Genomic DNA, 24,910 nt, shown 5'->3' with positions numbered 1-24,910 from the left:
TGACTCCGAATTCGAATCCGAAGTGATTGCGATGAGCCAGGAACCCTACAAGCACACACACACCCTCAAGCACACACATTTGGACTTGCACAGTAACATATAAATCGCATTTCACTAAGCCGAATGTCGAGGAAAATTGAGTGGTAATAGGGTTTAATGATAAGCTTTGTACAGCTTGGACTTCTTAGCCTCAACTTAAACGTTTCTAGATACGAAATATTCAAGGTGGAGTAAAAATCAAAAGAAGCTTTATTTTAATTAAGTACAAACATAAATATTTTCCAAAGAAAAAAAATCATACTGTAAATATTTTGATAAATAAATGGGGCTAATATAATTTTTTTTTATTTGTATAGCTGTCATAGACTTAGATCGTTAAAATATTTGTGGAATAACTCCTTGTATGTGCCTCACAAACAAAAAGTGTTTTGTTTTATTGAAACTAAACATAATGACATAATACACAACTATATACAATAATGTTCCACTGTGAGTGGGAGGTCTGCCCATTCGCCCAGAGCTCGACTAAGCTCATCTATTATGACCTTTTTTTGGAGAGCCAGATGCGGGGATTTAGCCACGGAATTTATTATGGTTATGTATTATATTGAACCTAGCATCGCATCCCTCCCCCACTATCCGCCATCCCCCGGGAGACAGAGTGAGCATTGTGAAATCGCTGCCACGACCCGAGATAGTATTTTTCCATTACCTTTTTTGATTAGGTCCCGGGCCTTGGCCTCTGTTATTCGCTGGATTCCATTGCGATGCGATGCCAGTTTGAGGTTCGGTTTCGGTTTCGGTCTCAGTGTTCCGTTTTCGGTCCCTCGACCGAATGCTGAAGGTATGTACGCGAGTATCTCCACTGGTATCTCTGCATCTTTTGCTCATTGTGCCCCATTGTGCTGCTCGCTATAATCTATATGTGATGTCCGCCTGCAGCGTCAGTCGGTCGTTCAGTCGGGTTTCCTGATTATCTGTCCCTATAAAGCTGTAGCTGTAGCTGTAGCTGTGTGTGTGAGTATCTATGCGACGACTGTCGCACCCAAAAGCACCATAGGGACCTGAATTTTTCCTGGTAATTTCCTTTGTGCCTTTTGCCACTCCAGTTGCCCTCCAGTTTCCAGTTTCCCCTGGCGCCTGGAATGCGATTCTCGATTCCGTGCCACTGCCCCCTTGTTAGCACAGTCGACGCCGCTGTTTAGTAATCCCAATCCCGATTCCGATTCCAATCCCCTGCCACCGTCCATGTACCATGTGAACTCATTGCTGTCGCTACTACGACGAGTTTATTGCTATTTCCATATCGGGGTTTTACATCTCGTGTTATGCCCTGAACTACTCGGTGGTGTAATATCGTTCCATTTACACTGAGGTGGTGGCAACTGAATATTGGGAAAATCAGTTTCGGATTGGAGATTATGAAATGTATGCGATCAACAAAAATAACTATTTTATCTACACCCAAAAAAAAATATTGTCATAGAAACTAAGCTATTGTTACATAAATTTTAAACTATTGCGTATTAAAAATTTCTCAAAAGTTCTGAGTTAATGTTACTACTTTAATACTGTCTGTAGCTTATTTTCCAGACACACTTATTAAATCTATATTTTTAGTTTTTTTTTTTGGGTGTATTACTTATATTTGTTAAAATAGGGTTAGTTGTAATATTATCACTTACTAATAAGTTGTAACTAATCTATATAGCTGTGTATTTTACTTTTACTTTTACTTTTGAAAATTTTAAAAATTTTTAACAAGATAAGTTAAGATACTATAAAATAGTTTTTAATTTTTTGTCCATAATTGTTTGTAGGTGGCGCTTAGTCATAGTGCCGCAATACAAATTCTCATGTGTTTAAGTGATGCCTACCAATTCTAACGAAACGATAATTGCCTGCAAATAAAAGAAACGAGTACTGGAAATAAAAACAAAGCTGATTAAATCTAAGGCGGTCCATCAATACTCTTGCTGCGATTTGTCACCCATGCCACCAATAAACTATGATTTACGAAAAGTATTAATTATTGAAATTATTTAATGATTATATATATTTAACTAATTTATAGTATACCACACATAGCGATCATAGAAAACAAATAAATATAATATTGTATGATATTTAAAAATATGTATTAAGAAAAAAATGAATACCTCTTTCTAATTAAATCTATAAATAATATACAACAGATTTTTATATTTGTTTTTTCTTAAATAGAATTCATAATATTAAGTAAATGCCAATTAAAAATTTAAAGCCCCTGATGGTACATACAAATCCCCTTACTGTCATTAATATGTTGTAGGGAATCCCTTGGGTTAGTCATCCCTTGGGTTAGTCATCTCTAGCAAGACAAACATGCGCAAAAACTGTTTGATTTACTTTCAATTCATAAAACGAACAAATCGATTTGTTCATACCAAAAGCGAACCCAACAGCGAAATCCAATACATGTCGTTGGCCAAGACGGTTGGATTGGTATTTATAGCGGCCTTCCGAAAGGAGTCGGAACCACTGAGGGATTGAGATTGAGGGACTGACAGAGTGCCCGGCTGTCAGATTTTATTTCGTGGTATGTCTTTTCGGGGGTTTGGAGGGAAACGCGGCTCTTGGAGGTACCCTCGTTCGAATCCTCTCGACATCTTTTGCACAATAAAGATAGATTAGCATCTATCGAAAGCTGGGTGCCTGCAAGAACGAGGAAAACGAAGAGCGAGTACAGAAAACGAACTCGAAACGCTGAAGCGGCGCATGACTGAAAGCCGGGGACTGAAATGGAAGCTGAGGGCAGCACATCGTCATTATCATCAGAACCTCCAGAGTTTCAGCTCAAGGGCCATCATCGTCGTCATCGTTTGCCTGCCGCTTCGAAAAGCCCAAGAGGCTTATGCCGAACAGAGACAACCCAAATAAGAAGTACGGGGTATAAAGCTAAATAGCAGAACCAGAGACTCAGTTTCAGAGAACCAACAGACTTGTTTCGCCATCATTGCCATAGTCATCTCAGATCCAGTCCAGGTTCTCACGTTTTCCGCTCGGAATGTATATATGCGAGTATATATATCTGCACTCTAGATGAACGGGTATTCGTAGAGTCGCTCTTAAGCCGGGGTCTACAGTTTTGGCGAGCCGTTCATATTTGGCATACAATGGAAACGATTATGGCATCGTATATGTATGTTTGTGGATTAAGGGGGTCGAATGGGTGAGTCTGGTATGGTAAAAGAATCAATATTATATATGCAACTAACCGCCGGCCAAAGTAAATAAATGAAATGGAATACATTTACAGGAAGCCAATGGATAGAGGGGAGATGACGAAATAGGTAATTGAATGGTTGACTTTTGTTCTTCCCGTGGAAACTTCCCCGATATTGCGAATGATCTCTTGAAGGTGACTAACCGAAATAGGCAAAGTTTTAATATGGTGGTTAGGTTTCTCCAGTTGAAAAACCACATAAAGGTAAATCACAATTCTTTGAATTTTGTTGTTTACTATTTTTTGTACATTAATATTATTTCCTTATATTTGTATCTTCAGACTTAAAATCTGCAGATTAAACAATGAAAAACTTTTTTTTATATATATAGGAGATAAAATTACCTTCATAAACCTTGGGAATCATTGCATGGCCGTCAGTCACGCCATACTCGATACCCACCCTTGTGGGTGAATAAAGTGCCTGGAACCACTGGGACTCGATGATTCTGACACAACAAAAAAAGTTACACCCAGGAGCGCCATATAAATGCTATAAATAGAAGAGGCCCCAGGGCTCTAACATTTATAATCTTAATAAAATGCTACGCCATACGATTTTTCTTATAAATACAGAGGAATTAAAACGTTCACCAATTTAATGCAATACACAATTAAATGGCAAAGGGCTCTTAAATATAAGTCTATTAAAAGGATGGTAAGCATTGACTTTTGTTAAACATTAAAATACTCTTTCGTATGCTTGGTATAAGTAAGGATGTTTTTAAGACCTTGAATAACTTTGAGGAGAATTGGATATAATGAGATTTTATTGTTCAGCTATGTTACTTGTGTTTATTTTTCATATTTTCTTGACTTTTTTTTTATAAAATCCCTTTCGGAAGATATCGATTTGATAACAGCACTCTTTGTAAGAGTATCAAATGTATTTTTCCTGTTTCACCCCAAAATCCCTTCAATGCACTACCCCTATTATATACTTCTGTAATTTCAGCGATCACAAACAATTGCGTAACATCAAAAAGCTCATGGCCGTGTACATTTTTACATGCCCTCCGGCTATACATCCTCACCATCCTGCGATTGGCCTATGTACTCTACCGTACTATATATGTATATATACCGAACCCCAGCAACAACTCTCGAGGGAAAAAGAAGAAGAAGCGGCGGGCAGACAGAGGACGAGAATGAGGATGAAGTTGAAGTTGAGGTAGAGGTATATATAGTCTGTCCTTTGCTCGTCGTATATCCCTCAGCGGCAATTCCGCTTTCAGGGTTTTATGTCAGAGCTCTTAACGCGCTGGGGTTTCAATTTTGTTTTGGGGCGCAGCCGTGTGGCAGTAACCTGAGCCAAAGTTGTTGTGTTTGCATTGATGTTGCTTCTTCCACGTTTATCGGGGAAGACCCCGCTCAACCCCTCAACCCCTAAGCCCCGCACACCTAACCCTACACACTCGTAGGTTTTCCGCTTCTGCGAGTGCTATAGTCAAGCCGTCAGACGAGTCGGACGACGTCGGTCGGAAATCCTTGAAACGAAAGTCCTGAAGCTCCTGCTCCCGTCGCTTCAGCTTCATTTTCTGCTGCCCAGGAGGGTTGCCATCGTATGGCGAAACTTTGCAGCAATCGTTGACGGCAATGTGGCGTTTGCAACGTTTCATAGACCCAATTGTGTTACCGTAGCGCCCTCAATCGACACTGCAAAATTTATAACTAAATATCACTTAATAAATGCCCGAGGGGAGAAAACTAAAGGAGTCTTTAGTTACACTGCAAAAACTTCAGTACACCTTCATGTTATGGAAAAATTTGCTGCACTTTCTTACATTTGCGAATGAAAATTGACATTTTAGTAAAGGAAAAGGCAAAATATACTTAAACTTGCATTTTCTTGCAAAAATTTCTAAATAAAAATTAAAACAAATGCAATAAGAAGCCAAAGAACATTGTTATAACAATGTCGTACACATTAAAATTAATAGACCTTTTTTATTTGGTTCATGTTAAATTCTAATCTTAAAACCAACCGACATTTTGGTTTACTCTGTCATAAATACAAATATTAAGGGCTTTAAGGACTTCAAAGTAAGCATCCTTAACTTTATACGCTTTCAAAACAGGATGTGTTACTGTTTTTTTCAGTGCCTCTATATGCTTAACAATCTGTGATGGCGACTGTGAGGAGCGTCCACCTCCTGGCACCGCAAGCTCCCTCGCCGGGATGCTACGCTGCTGGCATCCGCTCCTCGCCTTTCGTCCTTCGCTTTTCGCCCCTCCCCTTTCATTTTTAGCCCACCTCTAGCTGTACTACCCATATAGAATTGATGTAGCACCTACAGGGCACCATTCCCTCTCCATCTGCCCACTTCCGGAGCTTCTGTTCCACGCACGCTCCACTTCAACTTCGCTGCAGGTCATTCGGACTCGTTCCATCTCATCCCACATCCCGCATCCTTTGGCAGGCAGGACGCATAAAGTTTTAGAGGACGAACGTAAAGTTTTGGCGCTGATTGTGCTTCTCGCTAAGGCGAGTAGAAAAATGACAGGCGATTATATTTATAAGACCTGGTCAAAGGCCGGGGGAACAACCCCCAAAATCAAGGATATTTTTGTCAGCTTGACAATCCCTATAATGGATTTAACGTTTACCTAAAAGGAAACGAACACGAAATATACCCTTGGAGTTCTTACAAATAAGTGTAAATAAGGGTTCTAACAAATATATAAATATATATATATTTATTTTTTATTATATTCCAAATTCAATTTTCAAATTATGACCTTCCCTCATCTCAGATTCAAGGTTTGTAAATAATGACATCGTTCGTAAAAAGACTTGCTCAATATAAATTGTTCTCTTTCACTTAGTTATAAGCTATTTTTGAAGCGGATACATGCGTCGTTGGCCACATTTTCACCTAGTTTGGTTATAGTTTTTGATTGGATCTGTTAGTTAACTCTTTTCTCGATCTCAATCTTGATTTTCCTGCACTTGTATTCTTTTCTTCTCTTTCAGTTGTTCTCTACTTTCGAGATGAGCAGCATTTAGTTTAGCGAATACTTCATGTAGGAACTTTATTTCAGAGTCCAATTCGGCAATGCGCTTATTATTATCTTTCAGTTGTGTGAATATAGTTTTTGATTGGATCAGTTCGATTATTCTTTTCTTGGGCTCATAGTCTTGATTTTCCTGATATAGTTGGCGACATACAAACTACCTATGGTATGTTACATCTTTGAACTTAAGGCACAAGTTTATGGTTGTTTTCCTATTCTACGGAGGTGTCCTTTTCGGCATGTTTTTTTGCTCCGCTCTCAAAGATCTTCTCCAGCTGGGTGAGCAGTCCGATGGCTCGATAGTTCTCCTCCATCAGAGCAAACTCCTCCAGGGGTTTTAGCAGGCGCAGTGCATCCCTGTAGCTTTCCACGCAACGTGGCAGATGCGCCTCATCGCTGGTCTCTGAATAGTGACCGGGACTATGGGCGGGTGGTATTTGCATATCACTAAGTGATTGAATCTTTTGTATCTTCAGGCCACAGGCTACTGGATCACCATCATCTTCCTCCAATCTTCGTTTAGCTATCCTCTCCGGTGGCTCGTCATCCTCATCGTCCTTAATTTCTATGAGTTCCTGCGGCACTTCTATTGCCACACAATCGTCATCCTCCTCGGGCTCCAATTCTTCGTGCTTTTGTTCCACCGGCGGTAAGTGGACAAAGCCAGCTCCCAGCTCATCCTGTGTTTTCTTGTGGGCCAGGGTAATTTTATGTTCATTCCGACCACAATAACTGACTACATCCCGAAGGTCCAGGGAAAGAGGCACTCGGCGATTGGTCATCGGCACGCCCACGGAAAACGTAAAGTTGTATCGGCTCTTGAAGTGATTGAACCACACTTTGTCGGGAAAGAAGGACTCGATCTTCAGAATGTCCCTCAAACTAATGGCCACTGTTCGCAGGTTGTCCAAATCCAGTCTGCCCTTGTGATGCAGCTGCGATCGCTGGATGTACTCGTACAAGCACTTCTCCAGAAAGGTTATCTTCCGCTTGCGTCGCAGATGCACCTCATCCGAGGTGGCCTGATTTTGACACGATGTGGTGACCAATGTCTTGGTGCGATACAAAGGTCGATCGATGGCCCGTTGGTCACTGGTCGTGGGAGCGCTGGGTTCCGGCGATCGGGGCACCAAACTACAAGCCATGGACGTATGTCGCCCACAATAGGACATTATGTCCCTCAAATCCATCGATCGTGGCGGTCGACGGGTTATCGTGATCTGACGATTCGACAGGGTTATATTGTAGGCGGCCTTGAAGTGATTGATCCACGGCTTGTTCGGCACAAAGCCCTCGATTCTCATCAGGTCACGGAACTCTATCGCCCGGTTGCGGATCATCTCCTCGTTCACATCGCTGTGCAAATAGAACTGGGCCCTCTGGATATACTCGTACAGGCAGTGGCCCAGAAAGTTCAGTTTGCGCCGGCGCAGCTCGCCGTCCTTGTTGGCCGGCTGGCTCATGCGATTGGTGGCCTCGTGGAACTCCAGAATCGCCTCGCGATTGGACACAATGCTCTTGATCTGCTCCCAGCTGCAGTTGAAGTTCCGGGCAATCTTGCTGTACATGGGCACGATGTCGTACTGCCGGATGACGGCCACCCGCTCCTCCAGAGTCAACACATTCCGGATGCGCTGTGATCCACTAGAGTTATCGTGCGTCTCGTCATTCTGCAATTGGATCGTGGTCAATTTCATACGTATCTTTGAAAAGTTCAAGTAAAGAAATGGAGTCAAAATTAATAGCCACGGAAATAGAAGAAAATATACATTTTTTAAACCAATACTAATTTAACGAAAATTATGTATTTTAAAGAAAAACAACGTTGTGCTCCTTAAAATATTTAAACAGGTCAACATCAGAATAAAATTAAAAATTTAAATAAAAAAATGATTTCATATATCAGATAAAATAAAGAAATTAATACATGTAAAAATACAAAAATAGTTTACTTTTACCAAGTATAACCTATTATTTTTACCAATTATAAACTTTTACCACAATAACCTAAATTTGTCAGGATCTTTGATTGCTAAATCTATTATTTTTGAAAGATTTTAATTTAAGTAATATTTATTTGATTCTTTAAAACAATTAAATTATTTGTAAGTAATATATTAAACCATTTCTGTGTTTTTTTTCTTTAACATAATTCGGCAATATACAAAATTGTATTTATTGAAAGTCTTGTTTAAATATTCCCTTTCTAAAAGAAATACAGCCTTATTTTAAATGCTTCTTAGAATATTTTCCAGTGCATGTTCTTAAAAAAGTCTGATACAACAGTCAAAACTGAGTAACATTTTGATTATCGAATCATAGTACTGCAAAAGTACTTACGTCAGAGTACATTTCCACTCACACACAAAAACAATGTCCCGCTCTTCTCCACTCTCTTTTAGCGTGCTCTCCTCTCCCTCATGCAATGCTATTGAGAAAGTCTGTGCATAAAGAAAGATATAGTAGAGATATAAAAATACTTCTTACGTAAATATTTCTTACCTCTTAGCTGCACCTGTTAGTTTATTTAAACTAGTTTTGGACAAATGTGAAGCAGTTTTTTAGGCACATTAACTTTACAAATCGGAGGCACGTTTCCAGTGAATGCAAATCGAAGACTAATACATGAACATGTGAGCCAAAAAATTTTGATGGGATCGACTCTCTCTCACGCTCGCCGGAGAATAAAAAACGCGCTCGACGAGATTATATTTAAGAGAGAGAGAGAGATTAAGCTCTCTTTGCCTCCCGAACAGAGCTATAGTATTATACATTTCTATGTGGGTATGGAATGGTTTGCTTGGGTTTTATTTTTAAACGGATCGAGTAAATAGTGCTTGGTAAGTGAGCGTCGTTTTGTTGTTTTGACTCTCCCAAAAGCGGCTATAACTGGTTTGTGGATTTTCATGCCAAAATAGACCAATCGCCTTATCACTGTAATCTAACCGAGAACTGGTTTTACATTTTTATTTATTTTTCAGGCCAATTTGTCGCAGGGGCTTTGTTTAACTTGTAATTTGTTTTCCAATAAAACAACAACTAAGACTTCCTATTATCTGTTGAGTTTTAATAAAGTAAGCATTACATCAACATTTTATAGCGACGCAGAGGGTATAAAAACTTTTGGTTATAGTAAAAGAGACATTTTCGCCTCTATTAAATAAATAATTTTGCATATTGATGAACAGCAACACTAGGCCAGTTAAGTCTATAGTCTTGCCCCTTCTGTCTGTTTCTAACCCCTTGAAACGTTTGCAATCATCATTTTAAACGTGTATGCATATATATATATAGTATTATGGCATAGAAAATTTAACTGGAATTAAAGGGATATGTTGATCACAGCGATATTTTCAAACTATTTCTGTGAATTGCATTTGTGTTTTTAATTTCTTAAAAAACTTAACAACTAGATTTTTCGACTTAACAAATAAAACTTTTCTTTGACGATTGGATTAATGTTTTCCTTATAAGAAGCAAATCAGAGATCGAAATCTTCGTTCTGGGGAGGGTTAATGATTGATTTTTCAACTTCAGTAAGCAGGCCTATGGCCCGAAAGTTATCATTTAACATGGCGTACTCTTGTAATATCTTCAGATGTGCCAGAGCCATATTTTTACAGTCAATTGATTTAAGTGTACTCTGTAAGGATGTGATTACTTGAGGGTCGACCAAATCATCATTTCTAACATTGTTCTCCTCCTAATGATAAAGCAATTTTATATTATTAACTCCAATGATTTTTGATTTATTAACTCACCTCGGCTTCGGACTTAACAGCTACGATTATGGGTACTATCGAAGGCTATGGAAACGTATTGCAAAGATTAAAAATGAGTTTAAAATTTAAATAAAAAAACTCACCTTACTAACATTGGCATTCGAGGCAGTTTCTTTTTCCAAAGACTTCATTTCCTCTATCTCAGTCATTTCAACAGGCTAAAAAAAAACTGGCTAAGTTTTTAAGCTACTAAAAATTAACTAGGGAAACCCACCTCGATCTCAATTTTAATGGTAGATTCATTTAAACTAGAATCTACACAATGTCTTAATTCTAATTCGTTTGGCTCAGTCTGCAAGAATAGCATTATTATATATGGGCACTTTCTTTAATTTAATTATATCTTACCAAATTGATATTCAGCTTGTTCTTATCTTCAGCCCATTTTTTACAAATTTTACAAAGTTTAGTTTGTCCTTGTTTATTCGTCTTCGTAAGGAAGGCACACCTTTTGCAGCCAGTTTCATTTTGGTCAGCCTTTGGTTCCTAAAATTGGTTTAAGAATTTTTAGAATTAAATTTAAAAAAAATTCAATATTACTTACTGATGCTTTTAAAACCAGGGCTTGCTCCGTTTTCGCTGTTTCTTGAGGTTTCTAAAAAGTATTGAGATCCGTACCGGGAATTTTTTAGAACATTTAAATTATAAAACATTGTTTTATTTTTTTCATTCCATTTTTGTTTTGAAACAAAATTGGTTTTTAATTATTAAGGCTTTCAATTAGTTATGACTTGCGAACTATTATATATAATTCAATTATATAAGAATAATACTGTTCTTGATTTTCAATTAAATATTTATTTAAATCACCTGCTCCTCAACAAGTAAAAATCAGATATAAAACTTTCGAGTTAAAATCACTTGGTAAATCAAACTTTTTGGTGATCTAATAATAATTTAATGATAAGTCCAAATATTTCTTACATTGGCTAACTGTGGCTTATCTTTAGCTGGTGGGTCCTTCCTAATCCTGGCCTTCTTAAGCTGCTCCAGGCGATCTCTCCATCGCACGCATAGACCCTTCGTCTTGTGCTGCTCACGCACCATGTAGAAGGAGCTGCCCACGTACATCTCACGTTTTTTGGGATCGGTTTCCGCTTTAATTTTGAACCTCAAGTTCCCCAAACGATTGTTTACGTCTCGGAGGAGATCCTCCATTTGGATCAGGTGTCGGGTGACCTTTGAGATCTCCGCATCCTGCAGGTCAATCAATTTCCGTTGGTAAATGACGATAAGTTTCTTCGCCCGTATCTGTTCCTTGGCGAATATCATCGTTTTCTCCTTGTAAGCCTGCCGCTTCACCGGATTTCTCTCCGATTGAAGTGAAACACGAGCATTTTCGAGTCTCTGGTTCGTATCTTTAAGGTGTCGAATGACATCACGAAGAGACGACTCCGTGGTGGCGAAAGCCACCGCATTCGGAGCCTGAAATCCTGGTGGGGCAGGACCCAAGGCGAATATACTTGACTTCGATATTTCCGTTATCGCTTGTTTTTCCATGGCCCAATATTAAATAAAATTTCACGGAGATGTGTTTTGGGCTGCCGTACTTTGCGAATGATATTGCCAAACTGCTTCACTGGGTGTTGCCAGTTCGCAGTTATCGATTACATATCAGGAAATCAATAAAGTTTAGGAAATTTTAAAATTCTTAGTTTAAAAATTGTCTTACTTAAATTAAATTAATTCATTTAGTTTTGTTTTAATTTTTATTTTACCTACAACCAATGAATGCGCCTTTGCGCTGCCATATGTAATCATTAATGTTGCCAGACTGGTATGCTTAAGTCTATGTTTCAACCACATTTTATGCGTCTGCTGATTGTTTTGCCAATACACTATTTCGATTACATTTCACTATATTAAACATTATTTATAGACAGTTATTACCAGCCTCTTACTAATTTTTATTTAATTATTTTATTTATTATAAATTTTTTTTACATACCACAACAATGTTTGTGAGCTGCCAAATGCCAGATTGCCGAAGTTGACTTTAGCTAATACTCAAACCACATTTTTGTTACTCATATTAAACCATTTTACTATGGCCATTCTTTACCGATATAAATTCGTTTTAAAACCTCAATACAAACACATTACTGAAATAAAATTAATTAAATATATTTTTCCTGTACTAGCTAGTTTTTATGGTTATCTATGGAAAAACTACGTTTGATCCTCTTCGAAATCGTTGCTCTTGGGCGGATATTTAATGGCATTTTCCGCCTGCATGAGCAATCCGATGGCACGAAAATTGTCCTGGATCATGGCGTATTCCTGAAGGGCTCTCAGGTGCCTTAAGGCCTCCTCCATGCTGCCGATGGACAGCTCATCATCCTTGGCCCCCGAATCGTTCATTTCGGGCTCTGCGGCATTAAAGACCGTGATGTGATCCAATTCTCTTGGTGGTTCCGCCGCTTGCAAATTTCGGATTTTCTGCATCCCCAGTCGGCCGGCATCCGCCGACTTTCGTTTGCGGTATTGACGAACCTGGCCGGGAATGACTTTTTGAACAGTGCCCAAGGATACCACCCTGCCATCCTGCGTATCGCTGATTACCATATTGTCCGCCGTATCATCGTCGCCGTCGCACAGGAATGTTCTCATCGCCGAGAAATTATCCATGCTAAGAGGCTGCGACGGGATGGGGTCATCTTTCAGAATCGCCGACATCTGGTCGTAGAACTGCCAGTTCGGATGGAACTGCGGACCCTTGGCCAAGTGCTTGTTCCTTATACAGTAGTAGGTTTTCTTCAGGTTCCTGAATTTCCGATCCAGCTGAACGGCATCAATATCCAGCATTCCCTCACTTTGTAGAGCCTCGACCATATCGCCCCAGACTTCCTTGATCTTTCTCTTTGGATCTCGGAATTCAGCTTGTCGTTCATTGTAAAGGGATAGCAACATTTGGGTATTTGCTGAATTCCACTTCCTTTCATCAGCTGGATTTTTAGGTAACAGAAACGCTTAGCTTTTGAGTACTTTTTCAAATATTCTACTTACTTTTAAAGTCCATTGTTTACAATAGCAACCCTCCCTCAATGACGAAAAAGTATTGTATTGATTCCTAGGCTGCCCATTTCAGCGACGGCGTGGCTATTGTTATCGCGGGGGGAAGGTATCATGATCCCAGCAGCTGTTCCGTTTGGTATCAATCGATAACTATCGTTTAGGTAGCACAAACTGGAGATGGAATTTCGCGTTCGTATGTTAGCTTATTACTTAAATATAGCTTATAATTTAATATATTACTTTAAGTATTCAATTTCCAAGTCTTGTGAAAATTATTATTACCAACTTCAATTCTTTTCCTCCGAAAATTGTTTTTGGTAGATTCTCAGAGATTCCCGGGTAAAGTTCTTGATCGATGATCCTTAATTTTGGTTTTGTGCAATAGTCCTTCTGCCTACAACACAAAAACTCCAAAATAAATCATTAAATTGCAGCTTTAACCTTCAAAGTTTTTAAATTAAAAACAACGGTGTAACAAAAAAATGTACATGTATGAATGTATACTTTTTGCGTTTTTCACAGAAAAAGGAACTCAAGGTTAAAGAAAATTAAAAATTTTATAATTTTTAGCCTCAATTTATGCTCTCATGAATATTGATTAATATATTGCTTTTCAATATTCTTTCCAAACAATTTTCAATATCAAAAGACACTGCACTATTTTCTATACAAACCCTTAAACAACATTTTTATGAAATCGCATCCTTTCCTTGTTACTTCTTAAAGGAAAATGAAAAATGATTTTTAAAATATGTATGAAAGCCAAATAGTTTCACCCTGCTAAGATGTTAAAGAATTTCAAAAACGTCTAAAGCAAGAAGTTAGTTAGTGCTCTGCTGCCATCTGTTGGAATAAAAAAGAATTAAACAGCGGTTCTAGTAAAGCACACTAGATGTCGCCGTGAAATTTTGTACTACATTGTGTATAATAAAATATGTAAAAATCCTAAATATTAAGTAATTTTATAAAAAATATTTTTATTGATGAATTAAATATTAGTTTTTAAAAGAAAAAGGGTGTATAACAAAAAAAATTGTATATTGTATATAGACTTCTAGAAATTTGTTTATGTTTTTAAACAAGTTTAATTGATCAAGGGTTACGTCATCCTGTTACCTTAACTTGCTTATTCGAAAATACTTAGCCCGCTAATTTATTGGGCAACAGCCAAGTAGAATTTTATGCCATTAAAAGTCATATCGTGGAATCTAATTCAAAGCCCATTATCCCCAGCAAACCAATCGAGCATGTCCATCTAATTTCCGCTCAAAATGAAACCAAAAATTTACATACGCACATTGTTTTCAATGTTTTGGCATATTTTTCAGTAGCACCTGTGCTCCCAGGTGAATGTGTGAAAAAGTTGGTCAGAAGATCTCAAGAAGCGCACTTCCGTTCTAGACCAGATAATAACCGTGAAATGTTAAAAAAAAACAGTAGTACATAGTAGTTGCAACCCCAGAAAGAGTGACTTTGCTGCTTTTTCCATAAGTTTTGGTAGGGGGTTCAGCGAAGCGCAACTTTGTAGAAGGTGTCTGGACTCTGTAGACCCTCCGTATATACACATCCCTACCAAAACCAGAGTCAAATAATTGTTGCGCAACTAGGCGAAGCCAACTCACTGATTTTCCCATGAGGAGTCGGACCAAAACGCGATCAGCGGGGCATAAAATGTGGGAAAATCAACTCTTGAATATGATTGACAATGGTTCGGGGGTCTCTATTTCTTTTTCTTTTTTGATTTTGTTTAGCGGCTGCCCATGGCAATGGCTTCATTATGTTGAACAGCTCCCACAGTAATAACACTTTCGGGCCTGCCTGCCTGAAAATTGCACTTCGTGCAGACGGATTTCTAATTCATTTCGCTTAAATGTGTGGCGCTGCCTTTGGGCCCCAAAAACCTCAAGTCCCGTAGTTAGTTAGTGGAAGACAAAAAATCGACCAGTATGGTTTATATTTCATCTAACCACTGAAGGAAATGGGAGTATTTTTGAACTTGATTAAGGATTTAGGAAACTTTAAAGCCTTTAAAAAGTAACCAGTAATGAATAAAAAAATATACATTGTGAACAAAAATCCTTTAAATAAAATTCAATAATAACTCATTATAATTACTTTGTTATGATTAGTCTTACCAAAAATAAAAGTTACTTGGAAGTTATAAAAAAAAACTTTTAAGTCTATAAAATACAACCTTAACAGGATGGACTAGGTTATGATTAATCTGACCAAAAAGAAAAGTTACTTGAGTGTTATTCAAAGCCGTTTTGATTTTGTTAAGATCCTAATGAACCAAAAATTATAAACAGCGGCCAAAACCGAAAATGCTGCGTAAATAAAATGTAATAATTACTAATTTTTAAGGTTATATTTGTTATTACATTATTTATATCATTAAATTAAAATTCAAAACCTATCATTGGAATAGAAAGGGCTCATCCAATTTCACAAAAATTGTAATGAAAGAAACGAAATTAAGATGGGCTTTATTTTGCTCAGTGAAAAACCCCTGGTTGAATCCACATAATTTGAGCTCCGCAGTAGACAACAAGATCAGTTCATTGGGAGTTCAATGTTCGCGGGTCACGACTTTGACTCCATCGAGCGGACACAAATCGGAGCAGCCAAACAACTTGATGCGGGGACTTTGACAGACTGCTCGAGATCTGTGATTTCCTCGGGATCGGCACTGTATGCCAGTGCCCAGCCATGGGCCCAGGCACTTCAATCAATTGACGGAAGTGCCTTTTTCGCCAATGTGATCATGATCATGATCATGATGTATGTTATTGGCCCCGAACCCAGAGCTTGCCCATTTGCTATTTGTCAAATTTTCATTAGATTGAAATCACGCGGCATTTGTTTTGGCCAGGCCAGCACACAAATAAATTTTCGCTTTGCCGCACTGATTCTCACGATTTCAGGATCTAGCAGATGATGGGGAGTTGCGGTGTATGGCTGCGGGTATGCCGGCACTAAAACTTTCTAGCTGTTCACACCACCAGCTGCTCTTTCGATCTCAGTTTTGGACTTGGCCAATCGCCACCTGCACTTGGGAGTTTGGCAGATCTGCCAGAGGCCTTACACTCGCAGAAATATTGATCCTTTAAAGGAACTTCAAATTAAAAGTCCATAGTTAACTAACCAATTACATGCAGATTACTAAAGTGTAAAAATAAACGAGAACGGAAGAAAACTAAGGTCGCAACATGCATATAAGCAAATTGACATGGCTTTATCAACTTGTCTAGTAATGCAGATCAAGACAATAGACAATTTACAAACTTTTCACCCATTTTATTATACCCTCTGCAAGGATATAACAATTATTCGACATTCTACAAACGTAATATTTTCTTGAAGTGCATCAATTGGTGCTAGAGCTGGATCTGAGATGCTGAACCTGGTCCCCATACGTTCGAGTATGTTGCTTGGCTAAAAGCGAATTCCAGTTGCAAACCCATTTTTGGCACGATCGCTGAGCACAAACCTTTTTTGGGAAGAAGCCGCCACAAGGAGCCCGCGACTAGGAGCATTGATTTGGAGTTGCATTTGGTATTGGGCATTGGATATTGGTATTGCCAATGGCCAGACGTCGGGCAGAACGCACACGTGGATACGGAATGGTATGGTATATGGTATATGGTATATGGGATGGGGGCTTGAGTTGGGGGGTGGGGGTTTCATGGGGTTGTGGCATGTGTTTTGAGGAGTGCTCAGGGGACTGCGGGCAGTGAGAGATCGCAGGTGTGTGCTGCTGTATCGCTCTTTGTAGCTTTGGCTCTGGACTTGGATCGTGATTGCTGGCAGTTGGGCTTTGACTTGGACTTGGATTTGGACGCCGGGCATCCAGCTGTGAGAACGCACCCACTTGGCCGGCACACACACACACCCGCACACACCCGCACACACACCCACAATCAGCGGGTCCAGACGAGGCCAGCGGCAAATATCGTGTTCATGCGGTGGCTTTACGACCACACAGACAGAAAAAAGAAGATTTTACCTCAATTCCTAATGAAATAATCATAGTTTTTAATCACAATAATTTATATTTAAAAACGACAAAGTTGTTAACACTCTGATTTACTAGCTGTTAAAAGAGAAAAAAACGTATTGTGAACATAAAAACTTTAGTTTTTATAATTACATTTTCTAATAACTCGAACTAAAAAAATTCCATGCAACCTGAGATTAATTTTCTATTAAAGTTTTAATCTAAAATATATTTTTTTTTCATTAATAATAATTGCTGTTATTCGTTTGAAATGTATTTTAATTTTTTGCCAGTTACGTATTGGAAACTTTGGCAAGTTTTAAAATTTAATTGCTACTTTAATCCCAGAATCACTTTACCCAAATTAAAAGAACAAATGGTATTACATTGAAGGTTAAATTTACTGTTAAGATTTTTAGTTGTTAATAATTGTACTAATTACTTATTTTTGCAATAGTGTATCGCCAGCATACATATATGGGAATGGGATGTTTGAGCTTGATATTCGTTTTGTGATCTCAGAAAAGCAGTGTGCCCGTGCTGATTGATTAATCATTGCCGGTAATTTGATTTTGTGCCTTTTGTGCGCAGTTCCACCGTTAGACGGGCGGCCAGGCCCATTACTATAGCTCTCATAGCCATACACTCTACGCTTCGATCTCTGCTCGACAAGCCTCTTTCAGCGCTTTGATTGATTGTTTCATTGCATTTTGAGCACTGGGCTTGAGCTTGGCATATTCACCTGGTTGCCAGTCATATGTACTCGTGAAACTCCGAGACACCCGACATGTGTTCCCTGCATCTCCGGCTGACTTATGGATTTGTTTCTTTGCCGGCCCCTCGCTTTTCTGCATGTCAGCTTAGCTGTCAAAATCCTTGAGCCGACTTCAATGTCTAAATGGTTGGCACACTTTTGATTCGGCTGATTAACAACTCGGCAATGGAGCTGCCGTTTGACAGTTTTTGTTTTTTTTTTTCGCGGAGAAAATCGGAGAAAGATCGATGACAGTTTTGGCTGATCTTCGGCCCGGCGAATGGGGTTAAATTAATCTATTTACTTAATAATGCAGATAATACCTGCATTAAAAATGGTTTTACAAAATTTAAGTTGATTGATGGCAGCGGAGGAACTGCATTGGGAACATGTTTTCATTAATATTTAGTACTATTATTTTGCTAGCAATCTAAGCACTAGAAAAAGTTTAAGACAAAAAGAAAACTAGTTATGTATCAGAAAGGCATTGATTGCATATGTATTTAATTATCACGTCAAATATCCGTACATTAAATACAATTCTCAAGGAGTTTTTCCATAATATAAAATATATTCACATTTTTGATCGGCAAAAGTTTATTATTATAAAGCAGCAATTTCCCATGGATTTTAATAGTCCTAATCGTTTAATATATTTGTGATCCCCGCTAGCAATCAATAACGACAAAATGCCCACATAATCTAGGCTTAACCCATGGCTTTTACCCACGGGGCAAAACAGCACACCCATTTTAGAGGCGTTTCCCGTCGATAAAGAGGAATCCTTTTTGTGGCAAGTCAAGCGGAGGACAAAGGCGTTCGCTGACTGGAAGGCGTCGAGTCCTGCCTCTAAACACCTGGGCATTGGATGAATGCAAATATCTGGGAAATCACAATGCGGTGAATCACATTGTGACGTCACAATGTCGCAGTATGTCAGCGACTCCTTTATCGAGATCCGGCAGATGACAACCCCTAATTGAGGTTGCCGCTTGTCGCTTGCCACAGCCGCTGTCGACTTCTTCTTCTACCCCAAGGACGCTCGCCAGGACTCACCGGGCGGCGCAAAAAACAATCGCGGAAAAAAAGCGAAAATCAAATAGCGTGCACTGGCAAAAATTAAGGAACTTTAAATATAGAAAAGGCTTAAAAACATGAACAAGAATAGCAAATGTCACAGATATGCTAAATTAATTTAATATTATTTACTTTAAGGTTTTTAAAATAGTATTTAGATATAGTAATATATGTAAATTTTATAGTTTCTAATGTAACGGAATTGATTTGAGATTTTTAATCAGTGTTACATAATTCCAATTTAATGACACTTCTGATTTATAATTCATGATTTATTTTTGCAGGACCTTCACTATATGAATTACCATTAATGATTTAGTTTTTTAATTACCATTTCATGATTTACATTTCAAGATATACATTTCATGGTTTATTTTGATGGTTTGATGGCTTACTATTTATGAATAAAAATTTTATGATATACATTTCATTATTCACTTTTACGTATCTAAATTTCATTTTTAACATTACATGAATTACATTTCAAGACTTACGTTTCATGATTTAAATTTCATAGCTTAAATTTTGTGACTTACATTGCATGATTGTATTTCATTTCATGATTTACATTTCATGATTTACAATTCATAATTCACATTTCATATTTAGATATCATGACCTTTATTTCATGTTTTATTTTTTGATATTTTTTTTGTTATTTTAATCATATAGTGATTTTTTCCCCAGTGCATCCAGATGAAAACAGCGAGCAAAAGTGCAGCTGATGCTGACGCAATCGTGGGAAAAGTTTGTGGCAGCAACCCTGACATCCCAGAACCCAGAACGACAACCCTTGGCCTCCCTTGATCCCGGCGAAAGGAGCCACACACACAGCTGGTCAAGATGACTCCGATTCCGATTCCCATTTCGATTCCTGGTCCTTGGCCAGCTGCCTTACTGTACAGTCGCGTCTTGCTTTATGGACGTCGATGGGTGATGGCCTAGGATGATTGGATCGACGACTCTCGAGTGGATGCCATATGTCAACGCTGCGCACGCGCAGATACAAATGTATCTGTAGCGGGAAATCAGTCCAATTAAAAATAATAAAGGTGGAACTGAGCGAACCGTTCGGCAGCTTGTTAGTGTGGACCAACTGCCAAGATGGCAGATTGCACCCGAAACAATGGCGGGGGAACCCCCTTTGGGGGGACTATTCCTCGTCCGAAAAATAGCTTCTAGGCGCGTGGGAAAACCAAAATAAAATCTGCACCTGCCGCGCCCCTTTGATGAAGAAAACTTGCGTTTCTCCAAATTTGGCTTCTAGTCGAAATATGTAGTATTTGCTTTATGGGTTCGTGATCAAATCAAAAGCGCGGCCATAAAACCGCTAAATTGCGGAATTCTAACAACAATTTGAGTACAGCACGAACATGCACAGGAAAAAATTAAGGCTAAGACTTATTAGTACTAATAAATTATAAGAAATAAATTTGTAAGAAATAAGTTTAATTAAAATGTTTGTAATATGTAATTGTAATATGCTTCTAGATTTTGTGCCTCTGCAAATACAAATGTGAGTTTATTTGCAAAAAAATATTTTGATTTTATTAAATCGTAAATTGTAGCCAACTTAGAAAGAAGCTTATGAAATTAAGAACTTTAGTGGTCTTTATATAAAATATTATAAAACAATCTTATAAATGAGTTGTACATAAACTGCCATATTTTGCTCTGTGCATGGGAGTTAGCCCGCTGACAATTCTATTTGGCACGAGCTCATTAAGCTCCATTTATATGCAACCTGAGCCATGACTGGTCCAAAATCGCGCAAGCAACCGCAGCAGCCGGTCAGCCGCCTCTCGATCTCCCGATCGCCACTCGATCCACTCGAGTCCCCACTCCAAATCCGAATCCGATTCGGAGTACGAATCCAAATTCATATTCCTCACACTCATACTCCCCGTGTTCCGTACTCTATAACCCGATGACAAGTTGTTGTCTGTTGTCGCTGGCGAATGATTTACGGGCTCACCAGAGAGCCAGCATCTCGACTTTAGGTCGCATGCCAAAAGCCGGGCAGCAAGATGCAAAAAAATAAATTAGAAAAATGGAAACACAGGTGGAGTGTTGGCTTTGGCCAACATGCAGCCAACATTCTTGTCTTCGGTCATAGGGCGACACAGTTAAACAAATGGAAAACGATGTTGAAATATTTTAATTGCCTGCAAGTGACATTCAAGCCAAATGATATTGTTGGCAACGACTTGTTCACAGAAAGATGTAAACAACTTTTTCAACAAACCCAAGACGTTAATGTTTTGATTTAAAAGTTGGAGACTGTGAAAAAGTCGTAGTTTAAAAACCATGTAACAATAGTTTAGTTTCTATGACGAATTTCGCTCTGAGGTTATATATAGTGTATAAAATATTATACACTCATTTATCACAATTTCTTCTCCGAAACAGCTTGTCATTCCCGAGACATATGGCTTCTGCACCTATTTGACTGCATCGACACCTTGTCACACCCGAAGAGTTATATTATCGCAGGGGTCATCAGGTCACTTGGCAGTCAATCAGCGACTGCATCTGACTTTTAATCTGCACAACTGGTTTTCTTTTTCCTTATTTTTTTGCCAGAATGCTATATCTTTTTGTCAGCTGCTGGCTGCTAGCTGCTGCTGTTGTCGCAATTAGTGTGCCGCCTGTGTTCACACGAACTCTTAAACTCCGGCTGCGAGTTTTCGCCAGAGCTGCGATTTTGAGTAATCATCGACTGGCGGAAATCCAGCTCCCCGGCAGCAAAAGTAGCAACTCTTGACCCACAAACTTGACAAATCCATCAGCGGTGGTACGCCCCAAAACTCTTGCAGCCTCTCCCTCGATCGTAAATCAAACGCTCGTAACTTTTTCTGTAAATCATCGGAGGGGCTGGCGAACGAAAAATCAGCAAAAAAGAGTGGAGATTCCACTGAAAAATCATAAGTCACTGCATGTCTGGGTAGTCATCTTCATCTTCAGTCCGCTCCACAGGTGGTTGAGGGGCGTAGAGGGGGAGGGGACCTTTACCGCCTCATATGCAAAGTGTCAGTCATAAGTGACTTTTTTGATTTTGTCTGCCAGCAGCAATAACAACAATACCCAAACAGCCAGCACAGCAAATTAATTATAGCCAAGCCATTTTCAGACATATTTCTTTCGCGGAATTTTTTTTATAACCCTCGCAGAGGGTATTGTATGTAGCATGTTTTCACAAAAGGGTTAAAAATGCTAGGAAGAAAGAAATTCTGGCACCTGCAGTGCAGAAACTATACTCAGGAATGTAAAACATCTATAATTTGTGATGATAAACTAAAGAATTGATCGCTTAGTATTCTCCCTGACTCGAAGATTTTTATTATAATACAAAAACTAAAGATTTATTTGGATATAAAAGTTTTCCCAATAGATTCAATCATTAAAATGTTACTATAACACTTATACATTGATTAAAATATTAAAAAAAAATAATGATTTTAAATGCTTTGCGAGGGTATTTCCACCTTCTATCTTCGAAATTAACATTTCATCCTGTATTTTTTTTTGGTAAGCTGGCTGTATTGCATGTTGCATGTCCGCGGAGCACCTTTCACCTTAAACTGTTTGCTTTATGACCTCTTTCAGATGGATATTGTTGACGGCTGTGGCTTAGCTGTCAGGTGTTTTTTTTTTCATCCTCTTTTCCTCCTTTTCGCTCATTTCGGTTTGCTTGATGGGTGTCTGTCCGGTTTGACATGGCCGAGGGCCAAAACATCAAAGCTTCTAGGCACCTTTCACTACGGCAGAATCCGCAGGTTCGCACCTGTGTACGTGGTGTATTTTATTGGGGTTTTTTTTGGGATGCCTTTCTGGATACCTCGTAAGTCTCTAATTAATCGACTTTGCCAGGGTCTTGATTAAACCTAGCTCTCTGTCTTCTTCTTCTTCTTCTTCTTGGCTTCTTTGGCTCGACGTTGTTGGCAGCGGCGTTTGAACTTTCGACCCGGGCCCATAAATATCGGCAAAAGATGTGAGATATGCGATGTCGTCGTTGTGGTACGCAGCAGCAGCAACTTTGTAGCAGCAACAGCAACAGCAGCAGCAACATCTCAGCAGCAACAGCAACAGCAACAGCGACGGCAACTTCCCAACCAACAGAGTCATCATTAGGTAAGCTCCAACGGAGGCCGATGCCGATGTCGTTTAGCATGTCGGCTTTATGTCAATTAGATGTTCGTCTTCGATTAAGTCCAAAAGCCACTGGGCGAGTGCCTATAATTTGGCGCTTGTGACAGCAATTTGCCTGCCTCTCAGTACCTCCCCCCTAATATATGACTTCCCTACCCGTTTTTAAGGTGACATACGACGCACTTGCAAGTGACAAGTGAACCCCGCCTTGAGTACCATGATGACCCATTGACCAATCGATTTGGTTTGATTGATGTTTTGGACTCGCGAGCGAACACAAGAAAATAATAGCTAATATCGATTGGAAACACTGAAAAAAATCAAATAAAACTTTAATATTAAACAAATAAGACTTCTTCCACTTTCATTTTTTTTGAATGAAATTTAATTCTCTTTTAGCTCTACTTTCGTATATAAAGTTACAAATGTTAATATATCAGAAAAAGATTAAAAAAAAAAACAAAATAAAAACCAGAGCCTTTTTAACCAATGTAAAATAAAATACTTGGGAAGAAAAATATTGTTGTACAATTTTTAAGATCTCTAAAACAATACCTACACTTCTTGAATTCGAAAACTTAGGAGTATACCGTATTCGGAATTTCTTCCCTGGCTTTCTGATTCAAAATTAACATTCCACAAAACAAGGCAGAACATTTTCTGGCATTTTTAAGATAGAAAATAATAATTTTTAACTTACTGTTTTAGGTTCTCGTATTCCCCAGTTTTTGCCAGTGTAATCGCGGTTTGTGTGTTAAACACTTTTGATTGCCCCTAATCATCGCAGGTGCCCTTTATTTTGTCCTGGTTCATTGGTTCATTGCGTGAGTCCATAGAAATGGAAAAGTGGGAATTCGAATCGCTATTGATTTTCTTTCGATTGCGGGTTAACTCGATAGTTGTGCCATGTCCAAATTGATTGATAGGTGTAATTTGGAAGCAGAAAGCAAAGGTCTAACGAGCACACTTAAGGAAATTCACTTGGTGGCTTTAGGTTTTCTCAATGATACTTATTTTAATACAATATGCAACACTTGGACATTTAAAATAAGTTTTTTTTTGAAAATAAACATTTTTTGTTGATATGACACTGATTGTCTATAATTTCTAAAACACTTTTAATGATTTAAATGTGTTATATTTATTTTTTAAGCCATCGAATCTGGTTTGGGTTTCCTGCTTATATGGTTCAGCGGCAATTTGGGTGTTTTCCTTTTTCTTGGCCAGCGGCTTAATTTGATATTAATTGTGCGGCCTGACTGACTGACTACCCCTGACTGATTGACGCGATTTGTTTGCCGCAACTTGGCCAAAAGCACACGACTTATGGCACTCCCCTCTCAGTCCAGTCTTAAAAACTCCAAAACTCCCGCTGGCATCGAGCGCCACGAGTTTCCACAGTTTTCTCAGTTTGCTCCCCTAGTTCCAGATACCAGATACCAACAACTCCCGGCTCATTAATAAGCGCCGTCTTTAAGCTAACGTTGGCAGGCACTTGAACCACTTGTAAAATGCAACATTTGTTTGAGCGATAAAATCGAGTCCAATAAATTCACAATGAACATACCAAAAGGTGCATAAAATGCAGCCAGCCACCAGCCACAAGCCAACCGGGCAGACGATCTGCGATCCAGATACAGATACAGATACAGATACAATGTGCCGCCTGCCATCTGTATCAGCGAAGTATGCGATGCATTCTATGCACGATGTCGATGCAAAGCCGAAATGCCGGTGGTTCGGAGTTAGGAGGTCCCCTGTGTTCCAGTCTTGGTAGCCAATGGTCAGCCAGTCGGCCAGCTAGCCAGCCAGCCAGCCAGCCAGCCAGCCAGCCAGGCTAATAAACGAGCGACCAC

General features: G+C 38.9%; 3 protein-coding genes and 1 long non-coding RNA gene across 5 annotated transcripts; 1 reads left to right on the top strand and 3 right to left on the bottom strand.

The window, feature by feature from the left end:
• The first annotated feature begins 2,283 nt into the window (after positions 1-2,283).
• Positions 2,284-4,962, top strand: LOC128259142 (uncharacterized). Of its 2 annotated transcripts, none has more exons than XR_008268033.1 (4): positions 2,284-3,211; positions 3,299-3,469; positions 3,598-3,923; positions 4,221-4,962. It is a non-coding gene; the product is annotated as an uncharacterized LOC128259142 (long non-coding RNA). The 2 variants fall into 2 exon arrangements; XR_008268032.1 differs by having other exon boundaries at positions 3,548-3,923.
• Positions 4,963-5,985: 1,023 nt separating this feature from the next.
• Positions 5,986-8,999, bottom strand: LOC128259120 (uncharacterized). Its single transcript, XM_052991314.1, has 3 exons — positions 8,783-8,999; positions 8,621-8,721; positions 5,986-7,950 (listed from the first exon to the last, which is right to left on the bottom strand). Exons 2-3 carry the CDS (start codon positions 8,630-8,632, stop codon positions 6,493-6,495), a joined length of 1,470 nt encoding a protein of 489 aa, XP_052847274.1. The 5' UTR covers positions 8,633-8,721; positions 8,783-8,999; the 3' UTR covers positions 5,986-6,492.
• Positions 9,000-9,383: 384 nt separating this feature from the next.
• On the bottom strand, positions 9,384-11,638 carry LOC128259124 (uncharacterized). Its single transcript, XM_052991318.1, has 7 exons — positions 10,987-11,638; positions 10,607-10,657; positions 10,411-10,548; positions 10,277-10,354; positions 10,146-10,220; positions 10,042-10,086; positions 9,384-9,983 (listed from the first exon to the last, which is right to left on the bottom strand). The coding sequence occupies exons 1-7, from the start codon at positions 11,560-11,562 to the stop codon at positions 9,762-9,764; spliced, it is 1,185 nt and encodes a 394-aa protein (XP_052847278.1). The 5' UTR covers positions 11,563-11,638; the 3' UTR covers positions 9,384-9,761.
• A 448-nt stretch (positions 11,639-12,086) lies between these two features.
• Positions 12,087-13,248, bottom strand: LOC128259129 (uncharacterized). Its single transcript, XM_052991324.1, has 2 exons — positions 13,069-13,248; positions 12,087-13,007 (listed from the first exon to the last, which is right to left on the bottom strand). Exons 1-2 carry the CDS (start codon positions 13,079-13,081, stop codon positions 12,232-12,234), a joined length of 789 nt encoding a protein of 262 aa, XP_052847284.1. The 5' UTR covers positions 13,082-13,248; the 3' UTR covers positions 12,087-12,231.
• Positions 13,249-24,910: the final 11,662 nt, after the last annotated feature.

Source organism: Drosophila gunungcola (genome assembly GCF_025200985.1).
Source record: "Drosophila gunungcola strain Sukarami chromosome 3L unlocalized genomic scaffold, Dgunungcola_SK_2 000005F, whole genome shotgun sequence".
In the NCBI taxonomy this organism is placed as follows: Eukaryota; Metazoa; Arthropoda; class Insecta; order Diptera; family Drosophilidae; genus Drosophila; species Drosophila gunungcola.
The sequence above is the reverse complement of the archived record's forward strand: the minus strand, read 5'-3'. Positions and strand labels throughout refer to the sequence as shown.